Source organism: Corvus kubaryi, unplaced genomic scaffold (genome assembly GCF_017639235.1).
Source record: "Corvus kubaryi isolate FWS band 111438036 unplaced genomic scaffold, C.kubaryi_AGA036_p1.0 37385, whole genome shotgun sequence".
Taxonomy (NCBI): domain Eukaryota; kingdom Metazoa; phylum Chordata; class Aves; order Passeriformes; family Corvidae; genus Corvus; species Corvus kubaryi.
The window spans coordinates 9,179,704-9,206,746 of record NW_024581127.1 but is presented as its reverse complement, the minus strand read 5'-3'; the positions used below and the strand labels follow the sequence as shown (position 1 = coordinate 9,206,746).

At 35.5% G+C, this 27,043-nt stretch overlaps 1 protein-coding gene and 1 long non-coding RNA gene across 9 annotated transcripts in view; one reads left to right on the top strand and one right to left on the bottom strand.

The window, feature by feature from the left end:
• RALYL (RALY RNA binding protein like) overlaps positions 1-27,043 on the bottom strand; it is a 389,851-nt gene that overhangs the window by 109,793 nt on the left and 253,015 nt on the right. The window contains exon 1 of one of the 8 annotated variants that reach the window (XM_042035774.1): positions 3,355-3,503. The exons of the other annotated variants lie outside the window; for them this stretch is intronic. Within the exon in view, the coding sequence (XP_041891708.1) occupies positions 3,355-3,391 (37 nt within the window). The 5' untranslated portion in view covers positions 3,392-3,503. Of the gene's footprint in view, positions 1-3,354; positions 3,504-27,043 lie in introns of those variants that run through there. 8 annotated transcript variants of the gene reach the window in all.
• Positions 560-18,669, top strand: LOC121668224. Its single transcript, XR_006017312.1, has 4 exons — positions 560-798; positions 2,296-2,412; positions 14,399-14,598; positions 18,440-18,669. It is a non-coding gene; the product is annotated as an uncharacterized LOC121668224 (long non-coding RNA).

Below are 27,043 nucleotides of genomic sequence, written 5' to 3'. Positions count from 1 at the left end.
TTCCAATCCCCAATTCAGCACTCTGGCATCACTGACATCTCTCTGGCAGCACTCTGCCATCTCCTCCTGGGTACTTGCTGCACACCTTCCCCAAAACACATCTGCCTGCCACATTAGCCACTACTCTCTTTTTCTCCTCTGATATTTCTTCTGAGTCAAATTTACAGTTTTAGACCAAAGAAATATTAAGGATCATCTTTTCATATAGAGCCCTTCACGAGGTGGTGTTGATTTAACTTGTCAAGCTACACAAGCCACCAGTAAATAAGAATAATGAGATTTTCTCAAAGTTGCTTTATAGGTAATAAGTTTTCCCAGTGTTGTTGTCTTCAGGGATAGTATCCTGCCTTGATTCCTGTAATAGTGAAGGCTACAAGAAAGACCCCAGTGAAAAATGGAATGTCTGCTGCTCATTTTGTGAGAGGAAGCTTGGAGGCATCTCCAGAAGGTATGACTGTGGCTGGCTGCCTCGCCATGCAGAAAACCCACATGTGCACTGCAGCCTACTGCAATACTTTTCCTGACCATCCTCCTCAGCAGCGCCAAAGCAGGACAGCCTAAGATTCCAACCTTTTATTTCACAAAAGCTCTATCACCACACATTTGCCAGTGCCCAGTAGCAAGACAGAGCTTGTTACGATGGTTTCCCCTCACTCAGTCATTGCGTCCATGCAATGAAATGAGAAACCAGCCTATCAGCTAGATATTATCCTGAATCAAGCATCCTGAAGGATCAAGCATCCTATCATCTGGTTGTGCAGAGAAATGTATGCATGGAGACTGGGCATGTATCTGTAGGTAGGTACACGCAATCATATAGAAATAGCCTTAATCTGAATTTTGTTTATTTAGTGATGCAAGTTTTATAATTAGTTGTGGTGGTTAATTTTAATTCTCATAAGTTATAATATATGGAATAAATAAAATATGCTAAGTATCATTGCCTTTACTATAATCTAAATCAAAGTTACAATGAAAGGAAAACATTTAAGATTAGCTTAGAACTTAGAAGATTTATGTATGACGTTGTAGCTGAAAATAGGTATAGAAAACCTTCATCCCATTCTTACAGACAGGTAAGTAAACACATTTTTTTTGCATGTATTCCTCTGGCAACAGTTTTGTACCTGAGACAGAAACTGGATATGGGGATTACTTCAATTTTGCGTTAGAAAAATACCATCATGTCTCTACATTTTCTATTCTCCTCTCTTATCTGACGTGCTTTTGAATTAAGTAGAGAATGCATTTATGCCTTTTTTAAAACATTAAAAAAAAAGGGGTTAGGAAAGCAATGGTTATAATACTCTGAGGAGTCTATGAAATCCAGAAGCAGAATTTCAATGAATAAGAAAAAACCACAAAGTTCACTTTCATTTTATGCCACAAGTTCAAGTGTGGTAGTGAGAGGTCGTGAGGAGATATAAATCCCAAGGTTTACCCCACATATATTGGAAATTATATACTCAATATCATTTCTTATTTCTTATTTAGGGGAACCACAACTGCACAGAAAATGTAGTACCTGCCTACTGTTTAATGCAGCTGCTACCATAATCCCTTATATTTCAGAATAACAATTGCTTGGATGAAATCTATCCTTCAAAAAGCCTTTGAATGATATGAACAGGAGCAATATCAAAATTACTCAAATTTTGTTTGTTAAGGTTTTTGCAGTTACTAATTAGCTAAGTTATTAATGAAGCATCCATGTATACAGTACTGGTACTTATATATTATAATATATCTGCCTATATATGTAATTTGTATCACGTCTGTGTAATATTGATATATTTTCTAGACTTGGATCTTAAAACTAAAGACGGTTTTAGAACCAGAAAACATCGCCACCCTCATATTTACAGTGTGCATTCTGATCATGTTTCATTCTTTTTTTTTTTTGCCTCTGGACAAATCACAGATTTTCCTTGGGGTCAGCAGGGGTGAAAGCCAGGTTCTCTTCATAAAAGCATTCTTAGCAACATCCTGTGCCATTTTAATGAATTACTGTATCCTTGCAACAAAAAACCCTCACAACTCAGCTACCCAGGCACAAATTTTTTTATTGTACACTATAACCAGGCTTGGACAGGAGAGATTGCAAGAATGCAGCTGGGTATAGAAAGAGCTCCTGGTTTACATAATAATGGTGACAGTAATTAATATGTTAAAAAGAGCTAGATTAATTATAATTTTCCTGTATATAAATAATTTTCTTTCATTGCTGCTATGGGAACAAAATTTATGATAATTTATTTTATTGAATGTGAAGCAGATGATTGATTTCTGTTGCAGAGATTTTAGCAGAGCTCTGTCCTGCCAAACTTTCTACATTCAGCACATCCATTTCTTTTGAGCAAGACAAAATGAAGGAGATCTATACTGATTAATCCACAAGGACCAGAAACTGAGGTCAGTGATATAGCCATATATATCCCTCTGAAAAATAACAATGCTTCTCTCCAAATGAAGTCCAAACTTATCTGGTTTTGAATTGATATTCCTTCCCCCCTGCTCTCTCCCTGAAAACACAGTGTGTAAATGGCATTTTTCTTAGAGGAATGTCTTTTCACATCTTCTGACATGCTTTCCATTTATAAAGATTTTAAAGGAATTCTGACGTGCTTTTTACTAGATTTTCTTAGAGCAGCAAATACTTCATGACCTGACCCACAGCACATTTTCACTTTGCCTCAGTCACCTGTTCCATAAGCTTATGTTGATACTGAAATTCCCCCATCTGATGCCATAGCAATTCAAAAAGTCAAAGAGGTGCTCGACTGGAAAGTCATGCATTTAGAAGCCAGTGAATTTTCAGGGCTGGAGTGTTGTAAATGCACAGCAGAGACACATGCAAGCTTCTCTTCCCCCCCTGCTAGCAAACTAGTTAATTCTAAAAGTTGTGATGTAGGAAAATACAATAACTGCCCTTAAAGTTCTGCTATCACTGGCTTCCTAATGCAAACCACATAAAAAAGTCCACCAGGGGAAAGCATGTCAGCCTCATCAAATCAAAGGTTACAGCTAGCCACTCATTAAGCCCTGAATAAAGGATGCTCTTCTGAACTAAACTTATATTTGATCTTTATTTCTTTGTTGATATCATCAAGCAATCACTTTCTGAGGGTTTCCATAGTAACAAGTGAGCTTTTTTTTTTTTTTTTTTTTTCATTTTAAAGCTCTTTCATGCATCTAACACAGAGAAACAGTGGGATAATTGGCATGGAATACTGTTCCTGCTTTCCTGGTATAATTCAAGCAAAGCAGGGTAAAGTAAAACATGGTTTTCAATGAAACTGGAGATTTATTTTCCCTCCTCTGTAAGAATATTAAAAAACTTTATAATTTACTTACATCTTTGGTTTCTGCGTTTGCTCTTGTACATAGTCATTCTGAAGAAATCCCACTTTCTAAGAAATAATTGCCTTGATCACAGACAAAAGAGATCGTGCTCCTGCTTTGCAGTGAGACAGTTGCTCACTGACAGAAGGTAACCAGCAATCTCTCGGAGAAAGGCAGGGTAATACCATTCTCCTAAAATCCAGGGGAGATGCTACTGGCTCTCACGATTTTCTCTATTACAAAGCTCAGAGGCAAAACATATTTATTTTCATACTTTTTTTCAAATGTGTTTGATACCAGCTAATAAAATACAGAACACATACAGAATCCTGTAATCTAAGTGGGCTAATATGGTATGCAATGGTCTGAAATCAAGATTCCTTGAAAAAGCCCTGACATAAACAAAATTGTATAAATGACCTCATAAACTAATAAAAACTAACTTTTCATTGAGAGGCCTTAGAACTATGCATATGAGTATGTTAAAATATTTTGGGTCATATTTTCAAATTTCAATTACATTTTCAAATTACTATTAAAAGAAAATCAACACATGTTGATCAATTAAATCCTGACTGCAAGTCTGAGCTCATGAATAGATTATTCAGGAAATATATAAAATGAAATTAATTTTTTTCACGCCTATGTTTACTTCTGCATTATCTTTTAATGATTTAATTTGGGGAAAGCTATTTAAATAACATTCTGCTGATGGCTCATTTTTATAGGTACTTCATTGCTCTCTAGTCTGTTGAATCACAAGGTCATGGGGATAAAGTGACATATATGTGGCATATCTGCATATATGTATATCACCATTTCAAAGAATCCAGATATCTTCCTAAAGGGAACAGAGGGAAGGGGACGAAAATTTTGCCATGTCAGGGAGCTGTGAATTAGTTTTTGCCATGATGGGTAGATGACATTCAAGAAGATGCCAGTGACAGTAATGGAGCTGAAAAGAAGTAGAAATTCCAGTTCATTCAGCAATAAATATTTCTTTAATAAAACTGCATGAAAGTATTTATTCACGTTTTAAGAAATTCATATTGTGAGCTGCCTGCCATCTTGATCCCAGATACCACAAACACAGAAGTGTCAAAGGAAAAAAATAAGTAGAGTGACTGAAATGTCTTGGAAACTGGTAATAGTACTCTTGTTCCTGCTTAAAATGCATATTTAGATAGCAGCTCTCTAAACTAGTCAAAGAAAAAAATTCTCTTTGGCTTACATAAAAACCAATAACATCTGGTGTCTGTGGGTCATTCATGTTTCAGTCAAAGAGGAACGATTTGGTAGCATTTATCTAAAACATTGACCTACAGTTATTCTCCTAATGAAAACAATTAAAAGAAATTAAAAAGAATGTCTCTCTCAATGTGTCTACCCTAAATTTATATTTTTGCTATCATTTTTTCACCTCTCAGATATATCAGAGATATTTTTTATATCTCCAGTATAACCATGTTTAGCTTTGTGCACCATTTAATTATCATTTCAGTTGTTCAGTAGTCACATATCCTCATATTGACACACCTCTAGTTACTGAAGTGAAATCTTTATATTTTTCTATTAATCTAATTTCCTCCTTCTGTCAAAATCTGACCACATACTTCTTCATTTGCTTTGGATTTGTATCAGCAAAGCTGAGGATAAATTGTAGCCTGAAGAAAGTGAAAGCAATGGATAATTTTTTTAGATTTCTTTAGTATTTCCTCTACAGTTGTCTCAAAATGCCACACTTGAGATTATACCATATCTATTGTTGAGGTCAGCAGAAAGGTGGGATTTGCAAAACAAATCAAAAATGACAGGAAGGAAAAAATTAGGATAATTTTTCATTGCTAAGCATAGCAGCAGACAAAGTATTTGCATCATACAGAAAGACCCTGCAGGCCTTATCTTCAAATAGCATTGTACAGTTCATGTCCATTGGAGTAAATATTTTTGCAGCAGTTTGTATGAACTGAGGATAATTCCACAGTTGTCCTGCTCTATTTTTCCTCTGAGTTAATTTGCAGCTGAATCAGGTCTGTGATCTGACTTAGACTACAGAGACCTATGGTCTCCTTCTAAATTTACTGCTTCATGTAGCAATCTTTTCTTTTCCTGCTCTGTTCTCTCATCTACCTGAAGGCTCTCAACCATATTATTCAGTTCAAATTTTCCTTCTTTCATTGATTTGGCAAGATGTCTTCAATTTTTTTCCTCAGCCCACATTAGATTGTAACGAATAACTCAGTTCTTTTCCTTACTATTAATTTCTATTTTTTTTCCATTTTTTTATCCTGTGTTTAACCTAGCCATACATTACTAACACTCCATGTTGTATTATGTATAACACATACAACAACATGCATATTTTTTCCATTGTTCTTTCGTGCATTATTCTATTAGAACATGTATTTATATGGAAATATCTTGGTAGTGGTATAATATAAAAAATTTAACTAAATGGAAATTTCATGGGATAGGGATTAATTTATTTTAAATCAATGATCCCTGAAAGCACAACCTTTATTGGTTTTTCTTTGTGTTACTTGGAACTCTGATTCTTCAGTACAGTGAAAGACATTTGTTAAAAATAGCGTAAATATAGTCTGCCTGGAGAATCATTGTAGGTCTCTTCCTGAAAGACTATTGCAAACAACCCCAAAATTTGAATGTGCTTGCTAGCTTTGAGTAGGCACAGCAACCTCTTGTTTTTCTGTGTTACTGTTTTCTGTTAGAAGAATTTAAAATTCACTTTCACAGTGTTACAGCTTGAAAATTTCAGAATCTGGCATATGGCTGGTTAAATGCAACCAGCTTAGAGGGGTGGGAAGAAATGAATGGAACCTATGAGCAACAAGAAGTCACCTGGTCACATTAAGCTTATTACTTTTCTACAAAGATACATATTAAATGATTGAAACAGTTTAAAATATTATTTAAACAGTATGTTGGAATTAATTTGGTCAGTCATTGTTGCTGGTGGTAAAAGAGTTAATAATGTCCACATCTGCACATCCCATAACACGTCTTCTGTTTCTCTTCTCGCCACCCTACAGGTCCCAATAAGGAGCTTTTCTTTGAATACTGCCATAAATTTCTCAAACTCTCATTTTTTAAGAAGAGGAAAAGAAAAAATATATTTAAAAAATATAACTGCTGACATGAATTTCACATACTACTCATCAATAAACACTTTGCCTGGGTGGTATGCTCAATTTTATTTTTAATGAGAAGATCTTAGACAAAAAAGGAGGGTGGAGAAAGCTTAAAGTCTATTCTGTCTTTCATTTTTTAATTTAATGCACTCAAAGAGTCTTCTTAGATAATAACCTTTTATAGCTTCCTCTACAGTTAATTTTATGATGTCATCTAAGAAAATATTACATCTATGAATATGAATTAATTTTTTCTTTAAATAAACGATATGTGTAAGGATCAACATTTAACCTCCTCCAAGTAATAACCACTACTTGATAAAATTATTGATGTATTAAAATCTTGTATGTGCAGTTAAATAATACTGTTAAATAATACTGTTAAATATTTATACAGCTATCTGAAAATATTGCTTTTTAACATGGTGTAATATTAGATAAATAAAATTCCCTTTAGCAAGAAATGTCACTTAGCTAATAAGGCAAATTTATGATAAGATATTCTGTTTATGATGTAATGAGGACAGAGCTTAAAATATCGGCCAAACCAACCCTGCCTAACACAGGTAAAATACTGCAAAAGCTGTGGCAAGTTGGATGAGAAAGAGCAAGATTTGTACATCTTATGCCTACAACTGTAAGTTAGAATCAAGGAGTTACATAAATGTTTTTCAAGACACAACAAACCTGTCTAGCATTCCTGAAACATATCAGGAATAAAGACCAGTGACAGTGCCAAAGAAGGAAAAGGTTTATTAATAGTCTAGCTGTAGATTAAAGGGCTCAATTCTACTGCCTAAACATTCATGTCTAGCACTACTTTGATGATTTATGGCATCTGAGATATTCACACAGTGCCAGGAAATATGGCACAGCACCTACAACCTTCTGGAGCACCCTGCCGAAGCCAAGACCATGTTATGTGTCTCTAGGCAAATATCTAGGCAAGGGAACCCTGCCCAAAGACTTTATATTCAATACCTCTCTCTGGTGACTGCCATTATTTTCTAGCATTTTTATATTTAGGGTCATTGTTTCTAAGTGTTCCCAACTTTAACCTTCAGGTCTTGACCCTGCAAGACTGAGTGCAGGAGGAATTATATGGAGAGAGAAAATGATGTGTGACTGAATTCGTAAATATTCTCAAAGAGGCCACCATTTGTTAGTACACAACCCACAGCTCTGTATATTAAGAACTTGTGTGGATAAACGAGAAATAATGTATCATATTACTTTCAAATCAGCAATACTTCCCTTTACTAAGGACAGAATGCAGTTAAAGTGTTTCATGTCTTCCATTATTTCTGTTGGTTTTTACTCTGCCCAAGTGTTTGTATTCAGGAGAATATACAGTTTGCAAGATTTCATGAAAACTTCATGTATTCATCAAATGCTGCATTAGAATAAAATTTGCTACATTCACAGCACTTCCATCATCTAGTAATTTAGAAAAAAAAACCAGAAGAATTTTTTTCTGGAGCTGTTTGATTTTAAGAAAACTATTTGGCTGCTTCTTTATTATCTTCTACATTTCTGCTGACCTGTTTTACTTTTCTTCAGCACTATCAGACAGTAATGACACTTCACCACAAAAGATCTTTTTTAGATAGCAGGAGAAAGCCCCTATGGTACTGGTCCTACTTTCACCATAGGTAATTTTCTCTTATTCAATGAAGCTTTTTCACTAGAATTTCATTTGTCTCATTGTTATAGTAGCATTTATATTTGGTCTTTAAGGAATTCACTGTCAAGCTTCCCTCATTAGTTTGTCCTCTTTTTATCAGATGTCACTACAAGAATTTAACAATGTGATCACAGCGGAGTTAAACAAAGCCTGACACCTTTCTCAGGTAGGAGCCCATACTGGCTCTTCCTCATGGCCCTTGCCCAGTTCCCAGCATGTTCTCATTCCTCCAACACTAGAAATACATTTGGATATTTTTCTGTGACTAATAATTTCCAAAGTTTAATGTGCTACTTCCTACAAATATAAGATTGGGATAAATGTGCTTGTCTAAAAGTAAAATTGATACCTATTATTAAAGAGAGGAATTTCAAAAAATGAAAAAAAAGTTAGGGGAAAAAACCCTAAATCAACCAAGTAGAGGTACTTTATAACTGTCCTTGAATACATGAAAATTAGACAGACAAAAAGCCATGAATAAGCCATTGTCTCTGCCTCAGTGTTAACAGTCATGGACATACACTGTAGTGACAGAGATTTAAATCAGTTTTTTGGAAACCAGTTTTTTTACTGGCAAGCATAAGAAGGCTTGCTAAAGGATTTATAACAGGTTAGGTATCTCAGAGGAGCCTTCCTAGGAGATGGATAAGATGACATCTTGTAGTTTTTTCCCAAGTCTTATTTGTGATCCCTTTTGCCCAAATTAAATATCAATTGTCATAAGATTCAGCAGTGGCCGAGACTTGGTCCACGTTAGTCCTTCAGCCTCCCTAATATTAATGGAATATTTCAGGCAGGGGGAGACTGGTATGTCATGGGGTACTTAACACCAGCAACTGTGAAGCATTTAATGTCCTGTACCTATTTTTAAGGAGTCCTGCACCTATTTTTAAGGAATCCTGAAAAATGAACCTCTGCTCTTGACAGTGGACCAGCTTTTTCAACTGGGAATGAATGAGATCACCAGTGTTTGAACCCTGTTCTGTACCTTTTGAGCTACAGGCTCTGGTCTGATAACTCAGGAACCTACAGATACACATTAAGAACACCTTTCAGAATTACACTGTGTCTTCAATCACATTTGAGTAACTTCCACAAATTCAGAGCAGCTACAATATATGTATGTCCTATAAGCCTGAACCTTCACTTTACAATTCGGAACGATGGTTTCGCACCAAGAGTTGCGCCACAGCATTCTCACCAGTTCCAAAGATTGACAGGGGCTCTAGAGCTTGATACTTTCACAGCTTTAACTTCCTCCTTATTGTCCACACTGTCTTATATAACCCTTAAGTGAAACTTGGCCAATTCTATTATGTCCTCTATTCCAAAAACAAGTAATACAGTTCTGAATGCATGATAGTTCTTCCTTTTCTCAAAAAAGTACTGTACACAGTAAGTACAGGTCCCCTTAAACTGGTAGAGATAACATCAAGCTTTCTGTTCCTTCATCTGAGGAATATTTAGCACTTAGTTTAAACCAGGTATAATAAGATATTCCTCTCTAAAATGTCTGAAAAAATAAATTAAACTTCAGGCTTAGAATTAAATATTCTATATGGTAGTTTCTACAGTGGAAAAACATCTTCCCTTCTGCTTTGGCAAGTGGAAAAGATGAATCAAAGAAAAGATTGAATCTCAGATGAATGGCATTCTAACTCCTTTCACTTGCTTTACACGTTCCTTAGATCCAAGTGCGTTCCTCCCATCTTAGATTAGTTTCTTTCCTAATCCATCTCAGTTCTTGATAGGTTTGTTCTTGGCCAGTTTCCTTTTGGTTTTGAGCACTTTTAATGTTTTGTTTTGTTTTTCCTAAGTCCTACCTTCTTTTCATCTTGGCTTTAAATTTATTTTATCCAGGTTTTAACTAGCCCTGACAAGTTTTAGTTTTCTCTTCTAAATGCTTTGCTTGCTAGTTTGGCTGGGACTTTCATCATTTTGTATTTGATCTTGATGAGATCTTGATCTTGACCAGAAACAATACTTAATTACTTTCATGCTATTTCTAAGCCTCTGTTTAACAGTTGAGCCAGTCTCAAGAGGTGGTCTACTTCAATTTTCACAGATTATGGACTAAGCACACCTCCTTTCCATTAAAAAAATTAATTTGTGTTCCAGATTTTTGTCTGAATATAAAACAATTCCACACAAAACCATATATTCTTCAGAATTTACATTAATATAATAAAGAATGCAAACGGTGTATAAAGAGGTGGTGTCAATTTTTCTAATCATTAAACTACGTCTTAGCAATTTGATTTATGAGCATAATACTAATAAACCCTCCCTATATTTTACCTCTTCCTTCAAATTATCATAACGTTTAATATATTGCACAACATGCCAAAGTTAGAGGTCATGAAATTTCCTAAGCAGAGGACAAACATAGCCGTGTAGTTGGAAATATATTCATTAAATACCAAATTTTAGAAAAATGCCTATAAGATATTAGAGAACAATTTTTATCAATTATGAATTGACAATTAAAATTTTTATCAATTTGATTACAAGCACACTAAGAATATAATTAGGTCTTTGAAACAATCTTAATGTGTCTAGAATTAACATTCAAAATATCAGACTTTTTGGTCACTTGGTAATACTTTTAATTGTTGTGGAAAACTGTCAGAAAGACACTAAGCATTAGAAGTTTTTCTTCCTTGTCGTTAAATCTGAAATAAGTCATGGTGCCTGTAACAGGCACCAGTTTCTATCATCTCAGAGCTGATAAATCTTCAGGCTACTGCAAGTATAGAACAGTAGACAAATGCCAGATGTGGGGCCAAAGCATCTGTACTGAAATTAAAAAAAATATTTAGGCTTTTAACAGACTACCAACTGCTTAATTGTATAACAAGAGCTTAACTGTGGATTTAACACAAAACGTTCATACATTTATTTCTAGAGAAATAAAGTGCTGAATATTGGTGAGTTTCCATGAGAAATTTAAGAAAGCTGTTACTATCAATCTGTCTGGATTCTGCTTGTTACAAAATCATTCCACCTCAATATAGAGAGTTGTTTTTAATGGCAATTATACCCACACTGTCATATTCTCCAAACAGATGATATCTATTTCAATTTGATTGGAGTGCCATGCAATTAAGTGCTGCCTTGTTTTCCTTTTCACATTGGTTTTAGTTATCACACTGATGAAACACTTCACCATGCTACATTCAATGGGACACACCTTCAGAACAGAATCCACTCTCGCATAACCCAAGGACATTTAAAAAATACAGCTCAAATTCATGTACCTTTATTCTGTTCAAGCACTCAGAAGTACTTGAATACTTCAAACAAGTTTTTTCAGGCATAACCATTTGAATAAACTGTTTGCTATCATCACCACTACACTATGAGATCCTATTTTAAAGTTTTTATATGTTTATTGAAACAGATTTAACTCACATTCAAAATGCATTTTCAGTTCTTCATTGTGGTGAATGTTGTCTCCCTCTGTGTCCAAAACAGAGCAGGGAGAGCTTGAGAAAGATGCTCCTGTGAATAAACAAGGCCCTTAAAATGTCAATTTAGGGCTCACAGCAATGCAAACTGATGATGTTTTATGGCACAGCCAATGAACAGTTGCTGCTTCAACCTCTCCTTTCAGACTAATGCTTTTTTAACAGAAATCAAGAGAAAGCTGAAAATGTTCTGCTTTCTTTTCTCATTGTATGGGATCTTTCTTTTTCAGTGTGGGGGACTCAGGACAATTTTAGTCATAATCAATCAGTGCAATTGCTGTCTTGCAGAGGGCAAATAAGGCCTTTAAAAGAGATGAAAAGTAGAAGATTGATTTTTGGAGTGATGGAAAAAGCTGTACTGTAGCAATTCACCACCAGACCATGCTAAAGGATGCACTATTGGCACACATACAACAACATCCTTTGAATTACAGGGAATTGCAAAATACCAGAATGACTCCAACTTCTCAACTGCTCAAACATTTTGTTGTGTTTTTTTAAGGGTTCATGTGCATGTGTCTGTGTGGGGTGGCAGTGTGGGGAAAGGGTAACAAGGAGTTGTTAAATTAAAATTATTAATGCATTTGATTTAATGTCTTCATTAGATTGGAGGACGGCAGGGGAGGAGACAGCTTTTCCAGAGTCTAAATTAGACTGCATGTCTTTGGTGGGATTATGTACATTCTGAGTGTGTTGAATTCATAGGTTCAGATTTTAGAATATGCCAGCTATATGTCAATTTCTCTAAACACTACAACTGGTTCAAAGACAATTTCTGAGACAATTGTATCCTACATGGAAACATGATTTTTTCCACTATGCTCACAGCAAGCCAAAATATTGGGTTTTGTTTTAAATTTAAATCGACTGGCACTATAACATGATAGTGCTATGTAGCATTTAATAGTCTTTCACTGAAATGTTTTAACTATGTTCACCTGTTTTTGGTAAGTATATCAAACACTTGAAACACATTTTGCATTTAAAAAAAAAAAAATCTGGCTAATGTCTACAACCCCAAAATTTTACAGAAATTAAAAAAAAAATCATGGTTAGTTGTAAAGGGCATCAGAATATGCCTTTGCATGATAAGGTACTGCCAGATCAAACATTGTCTTGTAAGGAATGTTTCAAAATCACAAAAAGAGGAAATTGGAAAGACTACTACTTCTCACCTTGAGGTTTTGCTACTAAATATCAGATTATATTGTGAATTAACTGAAAATGCACATAGCAACTCTGTTCAATGTTCAAATCCACAAAACAGAATTGTGTTCTCAATGAACTGAAAACTAATTAAAAAGAGATGTCTGTATAGTAGAGGAGATAAAGAATGCTTTTATCCCCTTGTGGACTTAGCAGGAAAAATGCTTTCTCATCCAGGTAAAGAGTTAAGAAGCTATGTAAAAAAATGTGAAGCTAAGGTATCCAAGATGTTTTATTAAACTCTACTCTAAAATCATAGGCGATGATGAATTTAGGTGACAAGTCTTCTATTCCCTGTTCTATAGCACCTTGGAAAGGTAAAACTATTCTTGATGGTATGAGAATAACAGCTTCTGCAGATAGTCTGTTCAGAGAAGATACCAAAACTATAGGGATATGTAGAGTAATTTTTGACAAATCTGTCCACAGATCACTATCATTCTTGAAATTTTTTGTTCGTGGTTCAGCTATACCAGATGAAATATGCTGATATTTTTAAATGAAGTTTAACTTTTACAGATAAGAAAAAAATCCCTTTGTGGTGCTGCAGCAAAATAAGAGAGGGATTTAAGAAAGGCAGTGTTACTACTCACCTTTAATCTCTCAACTGAAGTTCCTGCTCATGTCTTAGCATATAAAAGGTGTAGTGGATTATTTTGAAACTAATATTCATAGGATTCAGTTTAACTGATGTTGCACTGGGCATGTAGGTCACTTCTACCATTACTGAAAGAGTAAGGTGAGTTTAGAAGCTTGCACAAGGTTGGGCATGAGTGTTATCTATATCGACATCTAAACAATAAAGGTAAGAAAAGTTCAAAGTCCTTTCAAAAAGTGTTTCCTCCCTCCTGCAGCACAAGAATTTATAGAAAGGAGAATTACAATTAGAATACCTTAAAATGAGAAGCTTTGCTGTGAAGTATGACAGGAACATTAAACTTTGTGGGATGCTAATTAATATCAGACAAAACATTAATCCACCAGGGTTTTTGGCACACAATAAACAAAATGCTATGAATTTTACCACATTTTACACTAAGTCCACACCTCTCATTTAGGGCCACTTACACATTATTGTTTGGAATGTAGACCCCAACCAGTCCAGATTAAATTTACTTTACCAGTACAATGCAATTTTGCAATCTTATAAATCCAATATCTGGATTATTCCACTAACAAAATTAAAGTGATGAGTCCAGATTGTTATTTATTGTGAAGGAATGCTATACTTATGACCCAAATATTTTAAAATATGAGGTTTGAAGAGTAAACATCCTGTTGTATTTGGAATCAAATGCTATTAAAAAGAGAAAATGAGAATATTTTGATTTGATTTTCTTATTGACACTGAACTTTGACCCAGTCACATTTGCTAGTGGTTTGACATTTTCACTGTGGTTTTACTGGCTTCATATGAGTGAAGGATTTGGCAGTGTTAGATTTACAGTTGAACTTGATGAAGTTGAAGGTCTTTTTCAAACTAAATGATTCTGTGATTCTATGGTTCTATGAATAAATGAAAAAAGAGTTATGCTTTTATATTTTCCCAGGAAGCAAGCAGATTGATTGAACCCGACGAGGATTCATAGGTGCTTGCAAAAGGCAAAACAGAAAAAAACAAAATCATGTCAAGCTTATGATGAAATCAACTTGTTCCAACTTTAATGTAAAACACACACAATGAAAACTATGATTGACATTTTCAGCAACTTCCAGTAAACATAAAAATAAAACCATGTGGAAAACTGAGGTAGGTTTAACTGATACAAAATTATTGCAGAGAGCATTGCACTTTCTCTGAGCTGTACTGTGAGGAGAGTTTTCTCTTTTGAGAGTTTCGTATGGCTTCTGTCAACACTACAGCTGAATATTTTGAACAGCAATCAAAATACACCAGATTTGACCAAATGGGAAGAGAAGGTGTTGGAAATCAATGCACCGGATGGAAGGGTCCGGTGTAGAAATATAGTCTTGCCAAGAGGAATTTTGACAAATTTTCTAAGTTATATACCCCCCCTGTAGAACAGTGCCACAAACCCCACAATGCTCTGACAGCAGCAGAACATGTGATGATTCTTATTAAAGAGATTAAGATTTTTAAAAAGACTAGCAATACACAGGTATATTCAACAATTCTCATTCAGGCTAATAAATGTTAGTGAAATACTTTTTCAAATGTTAATAGAAGCATTGCTTCTGAATAATATTAAATTAATAACCTTTAAAAGACCTGACTTCAGGGAAGGGGAAATAGGATTATGCGTCTCATAATTTATCATGCAGAAAACATACAGTGAGGTTCAAGAATGCAGTATTTTTTATCACTGAGTTCAATGTGAAGAAAATAATAAAATTTTCAGCTGTTGTAAATTAGAGGCTATTATATGACTTAGTTGCCTGCATTCATGGATGACTGAGTTTCATGATGTCAGAAGTTCTATGTTATGCAAAGTAAATCCAGTGAAATCATCAAGATTATTTTAATTTAAATTAACTAAACATTTGGCTCACAATTCTTAATTTTCCAATTCAGTGAACTTAATAGCCTAATCTTTCCAATAGAAGTAGGAATTTTATCTGTAAATGCTATCTCTGGCTGACATATGACTAATCATGCCATTTCACTGCCCAATTTTTTCTCTTTTGGTATGATCATCTTGCTGGAAGTAGTCTTGAAATTTTTAGTGGCCTCAACATTTCTAAGGATGACTGAACTAGAATATACTAATGTGCAGGCCTTCAGAAAAATGCTGAAAATAAATTTAAACAAAGAAGCTTCTAGGAGTTTACCTAGCAATTGCACCTAAAAAGTGATGTGCCTTTAAATCACCATCTAGAATCTGTCCTGAGGTACTAGCAAATATAGGGCATCATGTGTCAAGCAAAATAAAATACTGCAAAGGAAAGCAGAATTAACTTGTCCTAATAAGAAATACATTTTTTAAAGTTCAGTTCACAATGCAGGCATATTTTCTTGCAATCTAAAGTTATAGGAAATGAAAATAATGGCTTTAGCATTTGAAAATAAGTCACACATATTGAAACATCATTATCACAGCTTATTATATACTGAGATTGCTCCATTCCATCAGAACAAAATTATCATTGCATTTTAAAGGCTTGCCTCACTAGAAGTCTTGGCAGCATTTCATAACAATCCAATTAAAAAATTTAAAACAAATACATGAATTTGTCTACAATGGAACCACTAAAAATAAAAAAATTCTGACAAGCTGAACAGATTAATCATTCAATCTCTTCTAGTAAATGTTAAGTAATTTAAACAAATGGACAGTTTATTATTTAAAAATTATCTTTATTTTTATAACAAAGTTAGTTGTAACAGACAAATGTTAGAACCAGATGCTACATAAAAAAATACTTGCTTCTTCCAATCTCCAAGCTTCCCTTTCAAATTTGATTCTACATATCAGTAGGACCTAATCTGTAAAAAACTGGAAGACACAGAGAGGTAGCCTATGCTAAACTATCCTGTGTGTAACTGCTCTGTATAATTTAGACAAAGAAACTAGAAGAACATAGGTGGGATAGCCCCATTTATTATAAAGCGATCTTTGTGAGTGAATGAACAAATTCCTTTATACAATTGGATGTAGGATTCAAAAGGTGATTCAACATTTATATGAAAAATGGGACTGTGTTTGAAATGCAGACATGAATTGCAAATTAAAACTCAGCCATGACCAAGATGATAATGTTCTTTCCTTAAATTTTAAGTTCTTTACATTGACAGATTGCAGACCATTATAGAGACTTATCACCAACATATTCATAATTTCCTATCCAAATTAGCAATTAATTGCGCTCCAGTGAGCCTCAAAATCTGGAATATGAGAAATCTGTGCTCTGATCATGCTAATAGCAACCTGAGACAAATCAACCGAAAGGAAAGTAAGGATGAAAGCTCATTTTCCTCCAAATAATAGGCTGCTGACCATTGGCTATTTTGTTTGGACTTGATTTATAATGTATTTTTTAAGCTGTAGCTTATGTCCTGTTGTACAAAACATGCATTTTCAACAATAAGTGCTCTGCAGCAGATTCTTTTCCACTGTATTTGGCCCCTCGTCCCAGAGATGATATATTGTGCTCATTCTTCTGCAAGTTGAGTCTGCTTTTCAACTCTAACACCAAAGAAATGTCTTGCTTCTTTTACATTAAGGTGTCATGTCTATCCATTACACAAATTTGCCAGAATGGGCAAGATAGATGGGACCATTTGTGTTCAGTAAGTGAGTTTATTTTTCCCAGTTCGTACATGGAACTGTCATTCATATCCATGCTTATTTTCTCAGAGAGTAGATTTCACTCATTTCCCATATAATTTTCAATATTCTCTTTTTACCCTCCACTTATTTCTATTATCAAAGTAAAAGTTGATAAAAAGGGCTATTTTATCAGTTTGGTCATTGTAGAAAATTTGTCTTACATAAATTTAAGTATTTGTCTGGTAACTGCACAGCAAATTTGACCTTTTTTCTTTTTTATTTTTTTTTTCCTCTCAGTAATGGTGCAAATATTTATCTTTCCTTATAAATGTCATGTTTTGAAGATTATAGTTTTCAATAAGAAATTCCTAGTCCATCCTGTACTTTTAATGTTACCGATCACTAGTTGCCTTTTGCTCCTTTCCTGTGTAAGAATTTTGACTGGGAAAGAATTCCATGTAGCCAAATATGTAAAACTTGAATCTCTTATAACACATTTCCTCAATTTTCTATAGGCCATTACAAAAAAAACCAAAAAAAACCAAAACCAAACAAACCAACAAAAACAACACCCTTACACTCCCAAACCATAAGTTTTCTCCAAGGTGGGAAATCTTCATGGAGGGGGATTTCCACATGCATATTTAATATGCCTAAAGAATCAAAACAACATGTTTGAGAAAAGGCTATATAACAGTAATCTCAAGAACCAGATGTTAACATTTAAGCATGAAACCCTGTGCTGGTTTTGATTGGGATAGAGTTAACTGTCTATATAACAGAAAAGAGCTGTTTTCAGCACAAACACAGGTAAAGAGATGCTTTAGCTGTGACTGAGCAGGGCTTGCACAGTGATCAGGCCTATTTTTTGCTTCTCACACCACCTCAGCAGCGAGTGGACTGGGGATGCATGAGGAACTGGGAGGGGACAGCTGGCCCCAATGGGCCAATAGGATAATCCATACCATATGGAATGAAGCTCTGGGGAATAAGAGAAACTATGCAAGTGCAACAGGTGGACCAATGATCTTAGAGGTCTTTGAAAGCTTCTATGGCTCTATAAAAGGAAAACTGTTGAACATGATGAGAAAGGGAAGAACACCAGTATTCTGGAAAAGATGGAATGAGACAGAACATCTAGTTTTGTTATCAAAGTTTTAGTTGAATTTCTCCAAAACCACATGACGCACGGCATTTTGTCTTTTGGTTCAGGTCAACATGGACTATTGCTTTGAGAAAACTTATTTCAGTCAATTGTAAATCACTGCTGCCTGCATAACTACCTACTTTATTTATAACACAAATAAAGTGTTGTCTTCCTTGTCCTTCCTCCCTTACTTTCTTTTGCTTACCCTCTCTGAGCCCCTGAAGATGGAAGGACTCACAGTTTCTGCATGTCGGAGTCAAATGTCTCAGAGGACCAACACATTACATGAAGTCCAGGCTTGAGGGTGCTCAAAAAAATAACAAACAGCAGGCAAGTATCTCCAAGGAAATCAATCCAGGTTTCAGGTAATTATGCAGGTTCCTCACCCAGACTTTCTAAATCTCTCCCTCTGACACTTGTGGATTTGTTAAATAATAGTAAGACTCTCCAGAAATAATTTTTCCTTCTTTTTCTTGCCTCCCACCTCATCAAAGACCCTCTCTTTTTTTTAAAGGAAGTGTCTGTATTTCCCAAAGTGCACTTCAGTAGATCAAAATGTGTCAAAACAGCTTGCTTTTGCAACCTGCCTGAACTGCATGTATGGAAAAGAGATCATGGGGCTGCATCAGTGACTTTTACACGGGTGGTGGCACAGACTTAGTACAAGGATTTATAATACAAGGCAGAGGGCGTGACCTTAGTTATGGCGCTTTGATCTAAGGAAAAACTTAAAAATGATAAAATATTTAAATCTCTGGACCTTGTTAGAGGACCAGTTCAGTCTCACAGCTTTGTCTCCAGTGCCATCTGCTGACACGAGCTTTCATTGCAACTCCCGAAGAAAAAGGTTCCTCCAGAAGCGAATTCTGCTGAGTTTTGTGCCTGTGGTAGTTGGTGTTACCAGAAATTTCTTTTTGAAGGGATTAATTTCACTTACTTTTAAGATGTTGTGTTGCTCTTTGTGGGAATGTGGAAGTTTTCAGTAGAGCTACGTGTTTGTTTTGCCATCACACGGTACAAATGAAGATGTTTTTCTGATTCTCAGTGCATTCAAATGAGGAAAAAGAGGAACTATGCGAAAATTTTAAAACTGCTCCAGACACAGAACAATCAGGTTGCTTAAATTCAAATGAATTTGACCAAATTATGCCCTGAAGTTGTAATTTGACATTGTAATTGTTTGATCTGCTGGTTTTTAGGTAAGATATTTCGGGTCTCTCTGAAAACCTTTCACACCCAAGAAAGATCTTGGCTTTTATTCACACTGCAGTTGAAGTGTAAACATTATATTAGCTTTAGGTTGGTTAACTGGTAAATCTGCATAGCCAAAAGCAAGCAAAGCAAAAAAGCATAAGCATAATTTTCGATTAAGTTCCATATTCTTCTTATACTATCATCTAACAAAAAATTCTACAATACTACTGATACCCACACTTCTTCCTTAAGGTAGCACCTCGAAGGGGAAGAGCATAACATGCAAATACTGAATTTTCCAGTATGAAAAAATGGACAACACCTACTGGAAAAAGGATGTCTGGCAAGCATCAGGACAAAACTAGCAAATATATTATTTTTGTTCAAACTCTAAGGGATCTCACCAGACTTTTTACACTGCTCTGATTGTTATGTGCTTACTTGTTAAATTGGAAATATCGATGTAAGAGAAATCAGAGTCCTTATGTGTGTTTCTTCCTTTGACCCTCTTTCCACATTGTTGCATCCCTCCCTCTTTTCCTTTTGCTGTCTTCTCGTCGCAGAAAAGTGAGGAAACCTTGCCATCTTGTGGTCAATGATAGTTATTAGTCCAACAGAAACGCAAAACAGAATGCAAATACTGTAGTGGTCACCATGAGAGCTGCAAATTCAGTGAATTTAAGGAAAAAAACAGAAATTAACAAAGTTGTTAAGTTTAAAGAAAGCGTCATACACTTTTGCCAGTTTTTTAGAGATTATGAGAATAGAAATGGCTCAGAGCAAGAAAGGATAAAATAGGGTGTGATGTAATTTTTTTTTTTTTTTTGATTCATCTGACAAGCTCTGTTAACCAGCTGAGACACAATGAATATTTTCTTTTGACAAATAATTGACATTTGCTAAGCAATCCTATGGAAAATTCACAAGTTTTCATCAAAAGTTTAGACTTAGATGAGCTACAAAAACCTGTTTAGTCTGCTATGGATCAGCAAAGTATCTGTTTTTCATTTTGCCTGAAACCCCAAACATGAAATGTTTAAAAGTTGCAGCTTCCACAGGGAATGAAGAAGATACAGGCACCAGATTTTGCTTCCAGGTGCTTCTCACAAGATATGGACAATTTGTAGTGGTCACCTCCCTGCCTGAAGGGTGGTCCCCAAGGAGACAAAGTGTCCAGATGGTATACATTGATGAAGCAGATCCTCTCTCTTTCCATTTATCACAGTGAAGAGATAACAAGGTCATATCTGTGGTCTGGTAATTTGTGTCTGCTAAAAAATTCACCTTCAAAATTACATTTCTCATTTATGCAAGCAGCCAGTCTTATATTCCCCTCGCCACCCACAATGCAAGAGACATAAATTCAGAGTCATGTGCATATGCTAAACATAGTTCTTTTTTTTGCTTGAAGAAGTTAAAGTTTTCTCTGCTGCTATGATCTTGTAATTTCTTTCTCCAAGTCTTGCAACATATTCAGTGTGGTTTTGCATACGAACCCATGCAGTTATTATCACCCTTCTGTTAAGACAGAAAAATTCTCAAAAAAGTTTTACTATTTTTTATGCTCTTCAAATGACAAGCTGTCATCCAAGCCCCTGGAATATTGAGGGTTACTGGCAGTGACATGTAATTGAGGATTTCTGGATGTTGAATACCCCTTAACAACACATAGAGGGTACCTGAAAATGAAACACACTTAGGAATTTTCTCTTGCATCAAAGCCTATCATGGAATAGCCCATATCAGCACAATTAAACACTTTTATTCCAACACAAGGTAGCTGCAAGCAGATATAAAAATGGGCCTTGACTCAAGATTTATTTCAGAATATGCCTTAGTGTTGCCAGATGAGTGATAGTTGACTCAAGCCTAAATCATCCCAAGATGATTCTAAAAACTTGTGCTCTGGATGATTTAGGTCCTGAGCCTGGGAACATTCCCTGGTTCAGCTTAATTACCATTAGGTGTGGCCAAACATTTTTGCCTCCATATTATAGTGGTGGATTTGGCTATGAATCCTGAAGGCAAACACGGAGTTATGAATTATTTTCTTATTCATAAAAAGCTCATTTTGCCCATATGAAGCTTCTGTCGCAAACAACAAAAATATTCTACTTGTTCTCTGTTACCTACTTGAAGAAGAGAAAAAATGGCTGAGGAGAATTTCTTGAGGAGAGTTCAAGAGAACTGAAGTTCTATTGAATTTGGAAAAGAAATATACCTGTGACATGGCTCAAAATGTTCTGGAAGGTTTTTTCTATTTCCATTACTTCTATTTCTATTATTTCTATTATTTCTATTATTTCTATTATTTCTGTTATTCTGTTCTTTCTATTTGTATTGCCATTTCTATTTCCTTCTATTTCTAATTTCTATTTCTATTTCTATTTCTATTTCTGTTGTCTTAATGTTTATCATAGCACTGTGGCTAAAATTAGGACATGAAAGCCTACATTTGATATGTGGCATTTGAGTTCTGTTCAGGTGAGATAGAAAAAAAATTAAAACTGCATATTTTTTAATGATAGAGAACTTCTGCATTATTAAAAAAAGAAAAGATACATTGTCAATAAAATGTTGAAATACTTCACAATAAAAACAAGATCCATTCTACCCTACCTGGAGGCAATGGCATGAAGGGCAAGATAGCAGGTTTATTTCTAGGAAATTTACATGATTCTTGAAATTTCTCTTATGAAATTAAAAGCACAGTGTTGAAGCTGAAATATAGGGAATTTGTTTGCAGTCAAAGAAAACTATAATAATGAAGTAAGCCACAAGTAAGAATGATAAGGGTTATCTTTGAATTGAGGGTTTAATTTAATGTCCATCCTAGCAATTAGCTTCTTTGCATGAATATAAAGAGATAGGTAGACTGAATGTGGGTAGCAACAGTCAATCCTCAAAACCTGTCTTAGCTGTTCCACCAGCAACATATCTGAAGAATTCATTTGAAAGCTGTGAAGCTTAATTTCTTAAGAAAAAAAATGAAGATAATAAAAACCATGAACAGAGATATAAATAGAAATATATTTGTTTAGGACTCTTTTATAACATTGTTGGTTCTATATAAAAAGCAGTCTGAGAGGTTCAGACAGTATGTACCAGCAATGTCCCTGAGGTCTTGGCTACAAATAATTTCATCATTGGAGTATTGAACAAGAAGATGGCAAGTTCTGCCAGGTTTCCGCATGCCTGGAGCAGAGGTGGGTAGGTGGAATAGAAAAGAACTGAGCATGGCTCTGGACCTCTCCTCTGCCTTGCCTCACTAGGTCCCCAGGGACTCTACAGACCATCAGATATGTACTAATTTTAATTTATTCTGTCCCTAGGGAACAACTTAGTGACCATTTATTGTGGAAGCTAAAGGATTTACAGCACTGTATGCCAGAAGTATGGATCCAAAACCTCTGTTCAAGGTTTGTGTTGTAACAAGTTCCTAACCATAGGAAAGGATTTAATCTGAAAAATATCTAATTGTAGTACAGAAATGTCTCCTGACACATTCCATCAGGTTTGCTTATTTGAATTATTAGGATCATCATGAAATAACAAGCAAGCCATGGAACTTGTCTAGACCATATACAGACTCAGCCTAGCTTGAAGATGAATTTTGATTATATACCTATACACAATTACTCTTGTCAAGAAATTGAGCAAAATTCTCTATTTTCTCTAGTGTCAACATATTTTAAGAAGCTTTTATTCAAAGACCATTTTCAGCAACTAAAAAACTATGCTACCACATCAATAACTTACAGTTCTTTAAGCAGAATCATTACGTCGGTCTTTTAGGCTAGAAAGAGTTTTGTTTGCTGCTAAGAGGGAAAGTGTCCTAAAAGAAATGCATTTTATGAAAGTGCAGAAAATTTTCCTGAATATTACATAGGACATAGTTGCTTGAGAACAAGGAAAGTAAAATCTTAATTCTTATAGACTAAAAATTGCCACGTTACTACTAAACATATGTGGCAAAATTATTTACTCCCTGTTTTTCACAGTATAGACAGCAGAATACTAGCAGTATCTTAAGAAGCTCACTATCTTGGAGTAGCACATGGAATTTGAGCAAAACATGACTAATAGAAACTTTTGATTAAGTCTATGTGCTTTCTGTAAAGTAACCTTTAACCTAATAATGCAGTTAAGAAATTTGATCACCAGGAGGAAGTAACTTGGGCAATATACAGTGAAGCAATCTAAAATATAATCACCAGAATGAACAGTGGGTTAATTCCTCATTCAAGAGCTTCTTCATAGTAACCTTAACTATTTTGCTTTTACATATATCTATGTACACTTCAGGGTTCTTCTGTACCTAGATCTCCAAAATGCTCGTCCAGTCCCTTGCTGCAATGCTGCAGGGTGAACTACTATAGAGCTTTCTATTACATATGGGAGTGCACAAAGGCAGACCAAACACACACAGACCAAACACACACAACTGCAAGCCTCTGTGCAAAATTAAGTTTGTGGCTGACAGGAGAGTAAAACTGAATGACTGGAAGAGATTCAGCCATCAGACAGATCTTCATGCTTCTGCCTGCTCTGTTCTCTGTATGCTTTGCCTTGGCAGTGGTAATACATAAGAAAAAGAGCTGAAAGATTTCAGTTCTAGGGCACCATCGTCTGGGTTTTTACAGCAATTGAGCTGTGATACTGGGGCCATTCTCAATTAAATGCCCATTTAATGTCCTCTGAAAGAGGTAAAGCTTCAGAACAGAGGGAAAGGATTGCCTGTTTTACTAAGTTTTGAAGGATGGAGTTAAGGGGATTACATGGATTCATAGGATGGTTTGGGTAAGTGACCTTAAAGATCATCCAGTTCCAACTCCCCTGCCATGGGCAGGAACACCTTCCACTGGACCAGGTTGCTTAAAGCTCCATCCAACCTGGCCTTGAACACTTCCAGGGATGGGGAATAGACAACTTCTCTGGAGAACCTTTTCCAGTGCCTCATCACCTACATTTCCTCCTAACATCTAATTTAAATCTACCCTCTTTCAGTTTAAAGCCATTGCATGTGGGCAGACAGTGTCAAAACTATAAATTCTGCTGACCTGACAGAAATTAAGTCATCTGTTCTTCCTTGTAGAAGATATCCTACATACATATTAAGTATCATTGTTAAAGAACCTGTGAAAAGACTGCAAAAGATCCTTAGTACAGTTAATGGGTGTCACTGTGCTTCAATAAACCTGTAACATTGAGAGTGATGGGGGAAAAGATGGTAAAAAAAAGAGAATCCCAAATAACAACGACTGGAGAGGGTGGTTGGCAATGCATAAAACGAATACAATAAATAAAAAAAAAAGTACTTTTTCTCCTCTCCCAGCTTTGTAAATATCATAATTATGAGTTTACACATGCCATGACTGGAATTTGCTACTGAATTCACCCTGCCACACACAAGTGCTCTGGAATGTCAACTTTATTTTTGAAAAGAAGTTGTCTGACTCATCTAACTGCAGAGGGCTAGCTAATAATACTCAGCTGACTTTTCAGAGAGCTTGAAACAATGGTTCTGATAGGGGCTAATTGCCTCTATCACCACATTCACGGCTCTCTGAACCTGCTGCTCTACAAGTTAATTATTTTTCAATGTAAGACAAATACAGAATTCAGTGTGGAGAGAGTTCATTCCACTATGGCCAGATGCCAAACATCTGCTTCACTGCTCTATTTCGTCCTGTTATTTTCTTTGTTCCTTCTCTTTTTTCCCCCCACAAATAGTACATCTTGAATTTTATTTCCTCTTTTACTTTTCCCTACTACAACCAAAAACATGGTTCAAAAAAGAGTGAGGACAAATATCCATTTTTTAAGCAGAATATAAGTAGAACCAGAAGTTCAGATCTGGCCACTACACAGCTCAGGAAAGAGAGGAGATGCCAGAATGGGTCTGGCTGAGATGCTGAGACACCGAAGACCAATGTAAATGTCTGCTTCCATGTCACATAGAGTATAAGGAAGGGACACATGACTTATGGATAAAGTCATCTGTCCTGTAATAGTAAGATTGTGTTGATGTTTTAAAGTGACAAACTATTCTTATTTGGAATTAAAAAAGCAAAATCTACTGTGGAATGCATGACTTCTCTTTGGCTGTTATACTTGAGTGCTGAAAACTTAACACAGGGGATAACTGTTTCCTAGCATGGAACTTCTTAGGTGTCCAATACACCTGAAAAATTCTTTGCATAACTAGACAATAATTCAAGAGCTTATTTTTAACCCTGACTTGTAAAGATCACGGGCCATACTAAAAGATGTGACTTGTAGAGGTGGTGGAGTATCTGAAGCTTGTCCCTGGAGATTTAACACAAATTGTGTAAATTTTTTCAACCATTGCAATAAAGTTCTTTTTGCAATTTGCCTCATGAATGCCTCATTCTCTCCTGACAACTTCAGGACAAGTCTCATCTGCAAGTCGTCCCAGGCTCCCTTTCTGACAAAGTCGGCTATTAATTATAACGGGATCTAACTTGGGAATTAATTTATTACAAATTTAATTTTTGAAACTCACTTCCAGATACATTTGTAGTTACAAATCATCCGTAGATTCCTTCACAGAGCCGGGCTATCTCAATCCCCGAAGTTCTCGATACTGATACATGAGCAAATGCAATTGAAGGTTGTATCAGATGGTGGCAGCAAAGCACCTTCCAAGGTTTGGGCTTCAGCGGTGTTTGTGTGCATCCAGCATTCCCACTGCTCATCCTGTGTTTTGCTTTCAAGTACCATCTATGCTTAGGAGTAAATATCGCACTGCATTTGTTACAGCAAGAGGAAAAATAGCAAGCACATGGTTTATTGCTTGTTTCTCAGACAAAAAAAACCCTGTTGGTATCGGGTGTGATTCATAGTGGAGTAAAATAAAACAGAAGGGAAACAAAAGGTAAATAAAAGCAAACAAAACACACAAGTAAATAAAAGAGTGGTAAAATAAGTCTGTAATCCCCCAGACATTGAGAAATTTCTTATGTATTTTTGTCTAGGTGTTAGAATAAATTCTAACATAGACTGAGGTAATAAGTATTTTTTTCATATCTAACATTTTTCTCAGTATCATTGACATAAAAATGATTGCACTGACAAAACAGGCAGGTCTCTTTCTGTGCACTTGCTAGGGCTCAGCTGCAAATCAAGAATCAAATCTGAATCTAGAACCTGTAGGGCATAGAAGATTTTCATTATTTGTAGATGAGATTTCATAGCTTAAGAGGCTGAAGATGGGTGGCCCTGTTCAGTACTGTTGCTCTGCATTAGGCTACAGCTCCACAACTGCGGGCAAATAATTAACAACAAGGTCAGATATTGCCTAGGAGAGATCTTGAAAATGGATTCAGGAGAAAAGTAAAGCAAAGGAAAAGCAGTATTAAATTATAGTCAAAAAATAAATAGAGAAAAGAAGAAAAAAAATTTAAAATAAAATAAAAAAGGGGGGGCGGGGGGGGGAAGGAAAACAGCACTGAAAGCTGCTAGGTAGCCTGAAAACTGAATACAGTTCATAACATACTGCACTAACATGCACCAAACTAGTTTTTAGTATTCCTTTGCAGTTACTAATCAGATAACTGGCTAGCCAGTAGCTGAGATTATTTGAATTTCTACTGGGTACGATA